At 42.6% G+C, this 13,621-nt stretch overlaps 1 protein-coding gene across 3 annotated transcripts in view; it reads left to right on the top strand.

Moving 5' to 3' along the window:
- LOC126355690 (calcitonin gene-related peptide type 1 receptor-like) overlaps positions 1-13,621 on the top strand; it is a 1,110,235-nt gene that overhangs the window by 1,016,252 nt on the left and 80,362 nt on the right. For all 3 annotated transcript variants that reach the window (XM_050006057.1, XM_050006058.1, XM_050006056.1), the window contains exon 7: positions 4,546-4,899. In XM_050006057.1, coding sequence (XP_049862014.1) covers positions 4,546-4,899 — 354 coding nt within the window. The remainder of the gene's footprint in view (positions 1-4,545; positions 4,900-13,621) is intronic.

The following is a 13,621-nucleotide window of genomic DNA, read 5'->3' on the forward strand; positions in this document are numbered from 1 at the left end:
CAAGGTGGAATGTTCGGAGAAATCACAAGGCCGTGTCGTATACGACACTTGGCTAAAACGGTGTTCTGCTTATATAAATTAGTTTCATTTGGATCATATACAAAACACGCATTAGTGCACTCCAGCGGTGTTTTCTGTGCAAACGAAAACTGTGGATCAGATATGACAGAATTTTCCTTGAGACGTTTAGAATCTCTTCTATATCTGTTATAATGATAAAAGCTGAATAAATGGATTAATATTTGTTCCATGGCCAGGACTTGTACTTGGGTTCCCTACTTAAGAGATCAGTGGGGCTAACACCCCTACACAAACTACCCTAACCATTGCCCCCCCCCCCCCCCCTTACACAAAGTTCACATCTTCATCTTATTTTCCGCTTTTATGAGCGTCACTATTGCCAAGGGTCTCTGGTATTGGAACAGGGGCAATTGAATTTAATGAAACTAAACTTCTAATTGTTGTTGTTTATAGGTACCCTAACTGTGACTTCAGAGCATTTCTGCTCAAGCTAGAGAGGATTCCTGATTCACTTTGTGGGAAGCACAAGAAATTAGTTATATGTGCTGACTCCAATGTAAATCTTGTGTATGATGGTGCAAGAAAAAGGATGTTGGTAGATCTAAATTCATATGGTCTGATGTATACTGTGTTTTTTTCCTACAAGGTTGTAGGGGAACAGTATCACAGCCATGACAATATTTTTACTCATTCTTCATTACTAGATGGGCATTCTGTTAGTAAAGGCGTCAATGGCCTTTGAGACCGTGATGCACAAATTTTTACACTAAAAGCTTTTGTACCCAAACAAATGTCACACGCAATTACAGACAATGTAGGAAAGTTCATCTAACACCAGTAGAAAGTTTTTGAATTATATGAAAATGTTAGTAGTCCCAATCAAGCTGCAGTATCCCATTACAAACATTATTGCAAGATGCTTAAAAATGTTATTAGGAAAGCAAAGCGTATGTGGCATGCAAAGAGAGTAGCAAATTAACAGGATAAGATAAAAACTAATGGCCAGTTGCGAAGGACGTGCCTCGTCAGCAGAACAAGGTCGACGACATAAAGTCAGTTCGCAGTGTTTAACAATCATTTTCTGAGCATTGCTGGTGAATTAAATAAGGGGGAGACTGAATCAATAATTAAATCACTGAAGACTAACGACTCTCATGGCTATGATGGAGTAGCTAGCAGAATATTAAAGTACTGTGCTGCATATGTTAGCCCTGTATTTAGCCATATTTGTAGTTTTTCCTTTAGTAATGGTCAATTTCCTGAACGATTGAAGTACACAGTAGCAAAGCCGCTTTGCAAAAAGGGAGACAGGGATAATGTAGACAATTTTAGAACTATTTTTATGCCATCAGTGGTTGCTAAGTTATTGAAAAGGCTGTGTCGATAAGGGTAATTGATCATTTTATATCATACGATTTGCAAATCAAATGCACAGTTCGGCTTTAGAAGTCGCTTAACAACTGAAAATGCTATATTATCTTTTCTTTGTAAGATACTGGATGTGTTAAACAAAAGGTTTCGAACGCTAGGCATAGTTTTTGATTTAGCTACGGCGTTTGATTGTGTTGATCGCAAAATATTGCTTCAGAAGTTAGACGAATATAGAATACAGCGCGTAGCTCTAAATTGGTCCACCTCTTACTTTAAGAACAAAAAGCAAAAGGTCATTATTCACAATGTTGAGAGTGGCTTTGATGTGGGTTCTGAGTGGGGTACGTTGAAGAGTGTGTGTGTGTGGGGGGGGGGGGGGGGTGGAGGGATCAGCGATGGGCGATGGGATCACACTTTCTTTATTATTTGATAAATGGTATGGCCTCTAGTATTACGTATAACTCTAAAATATTTCTGTTTCCTGATGACACTAGCATGGTAGTAGAGGATGTGGTGTGCAACATTGGCTCGGGTTTAAATAGTGCAGTTCACGTCCTAATTTCATGTAGAAAATAAACTAACGCTAAATCACAGTAGTTCTTACAGTTTCTAACACACAATTCGACAAAAGCTGACGTTTTCATTTCACAGAATAGGCCTATGATTAGTGAAACTGAACAGCTCACATTTCTAGGTTTTAAGAGAGACAGTAATGTGCCGTGGAAAGCCCACGTGCACGATCTTGTTCAAAGACTTAATGCTGCCATATTCCCTATTCGAACGGTATCTGAAGTGAGTGATAGTTCGACATGAAAATTATTCTACTTTGCCTATTTTCATTCGTTTATGTCGTATGGTATTATATTCTGGGGTATATCTTCCCATTCTAAAATCATATTTTTGGCTCAGAAAGGGACGGTTCGGGCAATAAGTGGTGTATGTCCACGAACCTCTTGTCGACCCCTTTTCACGAGTCTGCGTATTTTGACATTGAGATATTCCTTACTGTAGTTTCTTGTAAACAATATTAGACTATTCCCAAGATTAAGCAACTTTCACTCAGTTAATGCTCGCCAGAAATCAAAGCTGCATTTGGATCGGACTTCTATAACTCTTGTGCAGAAAAGTGTGCGGTATACTGCTGCATTGCATTTTGAGTAAGCTACCGCTAGAATTAAAAAATCTTAGCAGTAATGCACGCGCTTTCAAATCTAAACTGAAGAGTTTCCTCATTGGTCACTCCTTCTTTTCTGTGGAGAATTTCCTTGAAAAATTAAGTTGATTTTTGTTGTTTTGTTGACTGCATTTACTTAAACTTGTGGCTTTCCTTTCTTCGGGTTCATGAACATTTTACTTTTATGTGTTATTACATTTATGTTGTAATTTCCTGTACTGACACGTTCCATGACCTTGTAGGTCTGCTCCTCAATTTTGTCCTACCGAACGTGACGTGTAAGTAAATAAAATGAAAATACCCTAGTGTTGGACGTACTGAGGAAATCCTGTCTAACTCAGGCGTAAGTGATCTATAGGATATAACTGAATTTCCTTGAGAGATTTTGAGTCTTACTTTTATCTACGATAATGATAGAAGCTAAAGAAATGAATTAAAATTTGTGCCATGGCTGCGACTTCAAACCTGGGTCTCCTTGTTTACTACGCTAGGCTGCTTCTGTGCTAGGGTACTACTCCAATAGATAGCTACAGTGGTAGGGTGCTACTCTAATAACGGAGTGCTTCAGCAATAGCCTACGGTCAAAGAACGGGAAAATAATTTGAAGAATTGAAATTGCAATGAAATGAACAGGCGTTGACATAAGTAAAAGGGGACAGATGAAAATGTGTGCCGCGACCGGGACTGGAACACGGGATCTCCTGCTTACATGGTACGCGCTCCACCCATCCTTTTTTTTTAAATCTAATTTTGTACTGTATTGTTCGTTGAATTTGTTCGTGGCGGACGTCCGATGACACTCGTTCAGGTTGTTCGTTGACTCGTTTACGCAGTTTTTTTTATTATTACTACAGAGGGTAGGTGCACCCACTGACCGAACACGCTGAGCTACTGCGCTACCGTGCCGGCTGAAAATGATGATGATTAGGACAACACAACACCCAGTCCCTGAGCAGAGAAAATCTCCGAACAAGCCTGGAATCGAACCCGGGGCCTTAAGATTGACATTCTGTGGCGCTGACCACTCAGCTAACGGTGTCGGACTTGAATCTCACAATAATGGTTCAAATGGCTCTGAGCAGTATTGGACTTAATTTCTGAGGTCATCAGTCCCCTAGAACTTAGAACTACTTAAACATAAATAACGTAAGGACATCAAAGACATCCATGTCCGAAGTAGGATTCGAACCTGCAACTGTAGCGGTCACGAGGTGCCAGACTGTAGCGGCTAGAACCGCTCGGCCACTCCGGCCGGCACTTAAATCTCATTGCACTCGTTATTGGTCGATGAATTTGTTCGTGGAGGACGTTCGCTGACGGCATTTGAGGTTCTTTGTTGATCCGTTCACTCAGTTTTTTATTACAGAGGGGAGCTAATCCTCTGACCAAGGACGCCGAGCTACAGTGCCGGCATTTATTTTTTTCATTTTTTTCGTTTTCTTTCGTTGTTTGTGTTCTTGGCGGACGTCGAAAGACACCCGTTTCAATTCGCTGTTGATCCATTAAGTAAGTTTTTTTAATTACAGAGGGCAGCTAGCCCTCCGACCGAACACGCTGAGCTACCGTGCCGGCCCCCATTACACTCACTACTCGCGGCACGTTGCCGGTTCCCGTAAGAGTTCGTGCACTGTTTGTGCATTCGCACAGAAGAAGAAGATGGTCAAGCGGCCGGTGAGCCTAAACTATGATTGTATCTTTTCTTTCGGAAATGTCCATAAGAACAAATAGCATCTTAGTATATATATTGAAGAATTGAAGTTTGTGTTGACAAGGACATTGGACTAGGGTAGTCCGTGCAGCTACAATAGCTCTAATACTGTGCTGGTGAAATGAGTAGCGTGCCTGTGTAGTAAACATATCTAAGTTCAAGTTCCGGCCATGGGATAAATTTTAAACAAATTTCTTTAGCTTCTAGGATTATCGTGCCACATTGGACACCGCCCTACGGTGGGGAGGCTAAGCACGGCCCGCTGCCGCAGGTCGCTGCGGTGCGCCCGCAACACGCTGCACACGCACCTGTTCGCGAGCTTCGCGGCCAACAACGCGCTGTGGCTGTCGTGGTACGGCGCCGTGGTTCCGCGGCCCGCCGTCGTGTTCGCCAACGGCGCGGGCTGCCGGCTGCTGGCGGCGGCGCTCAGCTACGGGCTGCTGGCCAGCTACACGTGGATGCTGTGCGAGGGCCTCTACCTGCACACGCTGCTCGTCGCCGCCTTCGTGTCGGAGGCGCGCCTGGTGCGCGTGCTCGCCGGCCTCGGCTGGGGGCTGCCCGCCGCCCCCGCGCTCGCCTACAGCGTGCTGCGCGCCACCGACGCCGACCCCGCCGAGAGCGGCCAGTGAGTTCTCGCACCAGCCGCTAGAAAAAAAGAAACTAACACAATGAAGTGGGCACATGTTGAGGTAACACTGACTGCAACTTGTGCATATATACCCTTAGCACTCTGCATATTACAATGTCCACAATATGTCTCTACGTTATGGTAATTATAGATCAAACACAGTTTATTAATTTGGAGCACAATATACTTAATCTATTTTTGCCTCTTGTTATGTGTTCCGAAGCGCTGTACTTCTTACTCCGTTCTTACCGAAGGTCAAAATCGAAAATACCTTGTTGCGCACTCATGGTCACAAAAAAAAATAAAAAAAAAACAGAACACTTTGAACGATTAAAGGTGGGATGTTTATATTTACGGAAGATGTACATTACTATGTTCTGCAGAAATGATTCGCATTTCAGACACCTTGGTTCAGCATGTGTCGTGTTACAACACCACTGAACATTAAAATTGCTATACCACGAAGATGACGTGCTACAGACGCGAGATTTAACCAACAAGAAGAAGATGCTTTAATATGTAAATTGTTAGCTATTCAGAGCATTCACACAAGGTTGGCGCCGGTGGCGACACCTACAACTGGCTGACATGAAGAAAGTTTCCAAACGATTTCTCATACACAAAAAGCAGTCGACCTGCGTTGCCTGATCAAGCGTTGTTGTGATGCCTCGTGTACGGAGCAGAAATGCGTACCATCAAGTTTTCGACTTTCATAAAGGTCGGATTGTAGCCTATCGCGATTGAGGTTTATCGTATCGCGACATTGCTGCTCGCGTTAGTTGAGATCCAATGAATATGGAATATGGAATCGCTGGGCTCAGGAGGCCAATACGGAACGCCGTGCTGGATCCCGACGGCCTCTTATCACTAGCAGTCGTGGTGACAGGCATCTTATCCACATGGCTGTAACGGATCCTGCAGCCACGTCTCTATCCCTGAGTCAACAGATGGGGACGTTTGCAAGACAACAACCATCTGCACGAACAGTTCGACGACGTTTGCAGCAGCACGGAATATCAGCTCGGATACCATAGCTGCAGTTACCCTTGACGCACCATCACAGACAGGAGCGCCTGCGATGGTGTACTCGACGACGAACCTGGGTGCACGAATGGCAAAACGTCATTTTTTCGGATGAATCCATTTCTGTTTACAGCATCATGATGGGCGCATCCGTGTTTGGCGACATCGCGGTGAACGCACATTGGAAGCGTGTATTAGTTATCGCCATACTGGTGTATCACCCGGCGTGATGGTATGGGGTGCCATTGGTTACACGTCTCGGTCACCTCTTGTTCGCACTGTCGGCACTTTGAACAGTGGACGATACATTTCAGATGGGTTACCACCCCTGGCTCTAACCTTCATTCGATCTCTGCGAAACCCTACATTTCATCAGGATAATGCACGACCCCATGTTGCAGGTCCTGCACGGGCCTTCCTGGATACCGAAAATGTTCGAGTCCTGCCCTGGCCAGCACATTCTCCAGATCTCTCACCAACTGAAAACCTCTGGTCAATGTTGGCCGAGCAGCTGGCCCGTCACAATACGCCAGTCACTACTCTTGATGGTATCGTGTTGAAGCTGCATGGGCAGCTGTACCTGTACACTCCACCTAAGCTCTGTTTGACTCAATGCCCAGGCATATCAAGCCCGTTATTACGTCCAGAGGTGCTTGTTCTGGGTACTGATTTCTCAGGGTCCATACACCCAAACTGCGTGAAAATATAATCACATATTGGTTCTAGTATAATATATTTGTCCAATAACACCGCTTTATCATCTGCATTTCTTTTTGGTGTAGCAATTTTAATGGTAAGTAGTGTATGTCTCTACGTTTTGGTAATTATAGATCAATCACAGTATATCTTTATCAACTTGGAGCACAATATACTATATTTTTGCCTCTTGTTGTATGTTCCGAAGTGCTGGACTTGTTACTTTATTCTTACCGAAGGTCGAAATCAAAAATACCTTCTTGTGCACTTATGATCACAAAGAAAACCAGAACACTCAGAACGATTAGAGACATTATGTTTATATTTACAGAACATGTACATTAGTATGTTCGGCAGAAATTATTAGAATTTCAGTCACCTTGGTTCAGCATGTGTCCTGTTACCTAGTAAGCACAGGACCCGCCGATATCTCTGATAACTCATTCCCTGAGTGATGGCAACAACGCTTACTAATCGCTGATGGCTTCCTGTGGCCTAGCCATCAATGCTACATTCACCTGGTTCCAAAGTTCATCTATGGTGGTTGCGATTGGGTCACAACGCTCCACTTGTCGTTTCACCATATCCTATAGATTGATTGGCCACACGTCTCGTGATATGAAGGGTCAGGGCAAAAGGCCGACATACTGTGCCACTGAGAAGACACCTTGCAGCAACACGTGGTCATGCATTGTATTGCTGAAAAGTGGCTTCTGGGTTGTTGTGCAAAGAGGGTATGGCTACGGGTCGCAGGATGTCATTCACGTAGGTCGCACTGGTCAGCGTGCTCTGGACACGCAGAAACAGTGATTTGTGGCTCTACACAGTAGCGTCCCACGTCATAAGACCTTGAGTTCGCGCTGTACGCCATGTGCGAATGCAGTCATTATGATGCTGCTCCCCCTGTTTGGGACGAACGGAAGTCATTTTCCATTTCAAACAAACAGAACAAGTATTCGTCTAAAAACACTATCTAATAGCATTCCTTTCACAGTGATGTAGTTCCACACACCACTGGTGTCTAGCACGTTTCTGCACATTCATCAAAGGTAGGGGGAGAAGTGGGCGTCGAGCACGTTACCCATGTCGTAATAAACGGCGACTGACTGTCTCCCCTGATAGTGAAATATATCGTACATTCTTCCACTGTGGCGCCAGAGTCGATGAGTACCCAGATATGTCCTGAAATGCGATTCGGATAACGTGTCGGACTTCTCGGAGGTGGTCACGGTGGTGCGACCTGACCCGTATCATCGTGTTCCACGCGCTTCCGTAAACCATTGAGCACACACCCATTAGGCTCCCGAAACACTACGTCCCTCACGAGCACTTCCCCGATAGATGGACCACGTTCTCTCATACCAATAATGCGCCCTCTTTAAAACTCACTGTTTTGACATTACGTTTTACGCACACATCTCATTGACCCAATATTTTCTGTTTATAGCAACAACGAAAGTCGCAGACGCATTTCACCGCTAGGCGCGTCATCGATGTTCATCTTGAACCAGTGGGCCGACATGGTTCAGATGCTCATCGTTTCTGCAGGACGTACTGATGTAGATTCCTGTGAATATCAAGGTCCTAATTCCAGTCGTTCAAGGTGATGGTCTTCCTTCGGAACGTAAATGTTCATTCACTTTCCGTCTATTCTGAAATAGCTTTTTCTGAAGCTTCAATTGCTCTTTCCCGAATCACCTCACGTTTCTAAATTTCAGAAGCGAAACAATAACTCAGCATCAGTAATGTTTATCAGTCACGGACAGCAGTGGCGTGTATCGTTAAATTGGATCTAATTTCTGGCATTTTAGGTATTCGTTTTTAAAAATGCAAAGTTTCTTCTGTGGATTTCAATCTTCACTTCTTCGCTTATTACGTATGTATCTCTGTCAACGTTGCTAACCATTTGGGGAAAACGTTAGTTATACTCAAAACTTTCGTAAGATTAATGTTTCCTTCATATAGCTCCCGATTATGAGCTTGGTTTTTGGTATAAAGGGAGTTGATTTCATAGTTCAGTCAAATTCTTTGAATTATTTGTTTCAATTTTTCTTCACTGGTTGAACTGTTTTGGCGGAACAGTAATATAGTTAGGATTGCTAGATTTTATACAGGGTGGCCCCAGAAATTTTGCGACTTCGAAAGTTGTGTAGGGAGCACATTGTGCTCACCCGGGAGCGATATAGATGCTTGTAAAACAATAAACTGGTAGCCAAGATTGCAGGAATTCTTTTTATTGCATGATAACCAGTTTAGGCGAAACTAAAGCCACCATCATCGGATTTTAGGACACATATAGGTTGTCAAAGATCTGATGATGGCGGCTTTAGTTTCGCCGAAACCGGTAATCATGGAATAAAAAGAATTCCTGCGATCTTGGCCACCAGTTTATTGTTTTACAAACTTCTATGTGCTTTAGAGGATCTCTTGAGGAATCGAGCATAGTACCCGTGCCCAGAAACGTTACCCGGTGACGCTACAGATCATGGAAGTAACAGGCGCGGCCACCCGCCGCCAGACCTCCACCAGGCCTCCCCTTCGGCACCAGAAGTGACTTTGTACGCTGACGGGCAGATGGAGGGGCATCTAAGAATGTTAAATGTCATTCTGTTATCTGAGTGATTGCTACGATCCCCAGTTCAGAAGATGGAGATAGTTGCTGCGTAGCAGGCGTCCTCTCCTGTGAACGCGACGCTCTGTTTGCTGGGTGGATGACGATATCCGGTACGGGTTCCCAGCCTCATTTTATTGTTCTCCTAGAATTCTGTAAGACCGTCAGTGGTTTTCGATATATTTAAGTGATTTGTCGCCTAACGGCTTCTCATTGTTCTCCTATTTGGCTCCCTTACGTCAAATGAAAAGTAGTGCACGGGGCTTTTCCTCATCCCATAAAGCTCCTGAACTTCTATTTTATTTGTTATGTATTTTTTACACAGTTTCAAAAATGTTCCACAGTTACGTCTCCACAGTGATTTAGGATGAGTGCAATAGTGTACAAATCTTAAACGCAGATATTTATAGAAAAAAAATTCCCTAGCTCGTGGGCTAGTGTTTACCGTCATTGCCTCTGTATCGTAGGGTCGCAAGTTCGATTACCAGCTAGATTATCTTCGTTTTGGGACTGCTTGTTGGTGCGTTCGTATTGTCTCAACCGTTTCATCTCACCTTCGTCGCAAAGATGCGGAACTCCAATAGAAATACTTCCACTACGTTGCCGAAGAGCTCCACATTTTATCTTCCAGACACTAATGCCATATGATCATTTCGTTTTGTGAAAAACTAAAACGGCTTCTATCAGCAAAACGAATTTTTTCTTTCAATGAGTTTGTAAAAACGTAATCTCGAGCCTCGTATTAGTTAAATTGTCAAATGAACTGTGGCATTAATTTTCGGTAGAGTTCTTTTTCATCCCAGGTTACAGTTCAGTATGCTTTCGAGAAGCAGCATGTTGCAGTACAAACAACATCCTGAATGATCAACGTGCCAGTATCTAATAATAATTCCAATCCCAACGAATGCAGGTGTTGACAGATGTGAAAATTACCGAACTATCAATTTAATAAGTCACAGAAGCAAAATACTAACACGAATTATTTGGAGACGAATGGGAAAACTGGTAGAAGCCGACTTCGGGAAAAATCAGTTTGGATTCCGTAGAAATATTGGAACACGTGAGACAATACTGACTCGACGACGTATCTTAAAACAAAGATTAAGAGAAACCAAACCTACATTTCTAGCATTTGTAGACTTAGAGAAAGTTTTTGACAATGTTGACTGGAATACTCTCTTTCAAATTCTAAAGGTGGCTGGGATAAAATACAGGGAGCGAAGGGTTATTTACAATTTGTACAGAAACCAAATGGCAGTTGTAAGAGTCGAGGGACACGAAAGGAAAGCAGTGGTTGGGAAAGGAGTGAGACAGGGTTGTAGCCTCTTCCCGATGTTATTCAATCTGTATATTGTGCAAGCAGTGAAGGAAACAAAAGAAAAATTCGGAGTAGGTATTAAAAACCATGAAAAAAAATAAAAACTTTGAGGTTTGTCGATGACATTGTAATTCTGTCAGAGACAGCAAAGGACCTAGAAGAACAGCTGAACGGAATGGATAGTGTCTTGAAAGCAGGATATAAGGTGAACATGAACAAAAGCAAAACGAAGATAATGGAATGTAGTCGAATAAGTCGTGTGATGCTGAGGGAATTAGATTAGGAAATGAGACACTTAAAGTAGTAAGGAAGTTTTGCTATTTGGGGAGCAAAATAACTGATGATGGGTCGAAGTAGAGAAGATATAAAATGTATACTGGCAATGCAAGGAAAGCGTTTCTGAAGAAGAGAAATTTGTTAACATCGAGTATAGATTTAAGTTTCAGGAAGTCGTATTTGTATGAAGAGTAGCCATGTATGGAAGTGAAACATGGACGACAAATAGTTTGGACAAGAAGAGAACAGAAGCTTTCGAAATGTGGTGCTACAGAAGAATGCTGAAGATTAGATGTGTAGATCACATAACTAATGGGGAGGTATTGAATAGAATTTGGGAGAAGAGGAGTTTGTATCACAACTTGACAAAAAGAAGTGACCAGTTGGTAGGACATGTTCTGAGGCATGAATGCATCACAAATTTAGCGTTGGAGGGTAGCATGGAGAGTAAAAACTGTAGAGCGAGACCAAGAGATGAATACACTAGGCAGATTCAGAAGGATGTAGGTTGCAATAAGTACTGCGAGATGAAGAACCTTGCACAGGATAGTGTAGCATGGAGAGCTCCATCATACCAGATTCAGGACTGAAGACCACAACAACAACAACAACTACAATTAATTGTAACATACATATACATTACTCCTTCCTTTTAAATTTCACACTGTTTTATAAGTTATCCACAGACTTGTAGCAAGTGAAACTTCGATTGTTGTACATATTTGATGTCTACAATTCATCCACACTTTTAACACGTCAACACTTCTTTGTCATTTGACATTGCAACGGAAGAGCAAGTGGTTCATCTTCCCTACAGTACCAAACTAACACATTGCTCTTGATCATAGATGTAACGTTTGCAGATGCTCAGTATGTCTGTGGGTAGTATTTAATCTCCCTGTTAACGCTGAGATTCCATCTAGATTGAACATACCAGGCATTAACAGGCTTCAGCTATGACCTAAGATGAAATTATGTTACGGCATGAAATGCCACAAGTACGCTAATAGAATTGGGGTAGAATATTAGCTATCTTCTATGGTAAGTCGTAGAGTTATTATTGCCTCGGAATCCCGAGGTCGGCTTCTACAGTTTTTCCATTCGTCTGTAAGGAATTCGTGTCAGTATTTTGCAGCCGTGATTTATTATACTGATAGTTGGGTAATTTTCACACCTGTCAGCGCCTGCTTTCTTTGGTATTGGAATTATTACATTCTTCAAGAAGACTGAGGGTATTTAGCCTGTCTCAGACATCTTCCTGACCAGATGGTAGAGTTTTGTCAGGGCTGACTCTCCCAAGGCTATCAGTGGTTCTAGCGGAATGTTGTCTACTCCCGGGACCTTGTTTCTACTTAGGTCTTTCAGTGTTCTGCCAAATTGTTCACGCAGTATCGTATCTCCCATTTCATCTTCACCTACATCATCTTCCATTTCCATAATATTGCCCTCACGTACGTGACCCTTATATGACACTCTGTATACTTCCAACTTCCTGCTTTCCCTTCTTTGCTTAGGAGTGGTTTTCGATCTACACTCTTCATATTCATACGTGTGGTTCTCTTTTCTCCAAAGTTCTCTTTAATTATCCTGCAGGCAGTAGCTAAGTAAACCCTAGTCATACATATGCCTGTACATGCTTATGCATGGCCTCTAGCCATCCCTGCTTAGCCATTTAGCACTTCCTGCCGATCTCATTTTTGAGACGTTTGTATTCGTTTTTGCCTGCTTCAATTATTGCATTTTTATATTTTCTCCTTTCGTTAGTTAAATTCAATACTTCTTGTGTTACCCAAGGATTTCTACTAACCCTCGCTTTTATACCTACCTGATCCACTTCTGCCTTCATTATTTAATCTCTCAAAACTACCCATTCTCCTTCTGCTGTATTTCCTTTCCCTGTTCGTATCAATATTTCCGTAATGCTCTCTCTATAACCAACCTCAGCTTCTTTCAGTTTATCCAGTTCCCATCTCCTTAAACTCCCACCTTTCTGCATTTTCTTGAGTTTCAATCTACAGTTCATAACCAATAGATTGTGGTCAGAATCCACATCTACCCCTGGAAATGTCTCACAATTTAAAACCTGGTTCCTATATCTCTGTTTTACCATTACACACTCTATCTGAAACCTTCCAATGTCCCCAGGCCTCTTTCATATATAGAACCTTCTTTCTTGATTCTTAAACAGTTATCTATCATTATGTTATGCTCTGTGCAAAATTCTACCACGCGGCTTCTTCTTTTCATTCTTTACCCCCAGTCCATATTCAGCTACTACGTTTCCTTCTCCTTCTTTTCCTACAATCGAGTTCCAGTCGCCCATGACTATTAAATTTTCGTCTCCCTTCACTATATGAATAATTTCTTTTACCTCATCCTACATTTCTTCAATCTCTTCGTCATTTGCGGAGCTAGTTGGCATATAAACCTGTACTACTATGGCAGGCGTAAGCTTCGTGTCTCTCTTGGCTACAATAATGCTTCCATTAAGATGCTCGTAGTAGCTTAGCCCTGCTCCTGTTTTTTTATTCATTATTAATCCTAGGCCTACCCCTACTTCATTTTGTATTTTTAGCCTTGAATTCACCCGACCAGCAGTCTTGTTCCTCCTGCCACCGAACTTCACTAATTCCCACTATATCTAACCTTAAATATCGATTATCCTTTTTAAATTCTCTTATTTTCCTGTCCTATTAAGGGAACTGAAATTATACGTTCCGATCCGTAGAGCGCCTGTGGTGTCACCGCCAGACACCACACTTGCTAGGTGGTAGCCTCTAAATCGGCCGCGGTCC

Source organism: Schistocerca gregaria, chromosome 3, assembly GCF_023897955.1.
Source record: "Schistocerca gregaria isolate iqSchGreg1 chromosome 3, iqSchGreg1.2, whole genome shotgun sequence".
Taxonomy (NCBI): domain Eukaryota; kingdom Metazoa; phylum Arthropoda; class Insecta; order Orthoptera; family Acrididae; genus Schistocerca; species Schistocerca gregaria.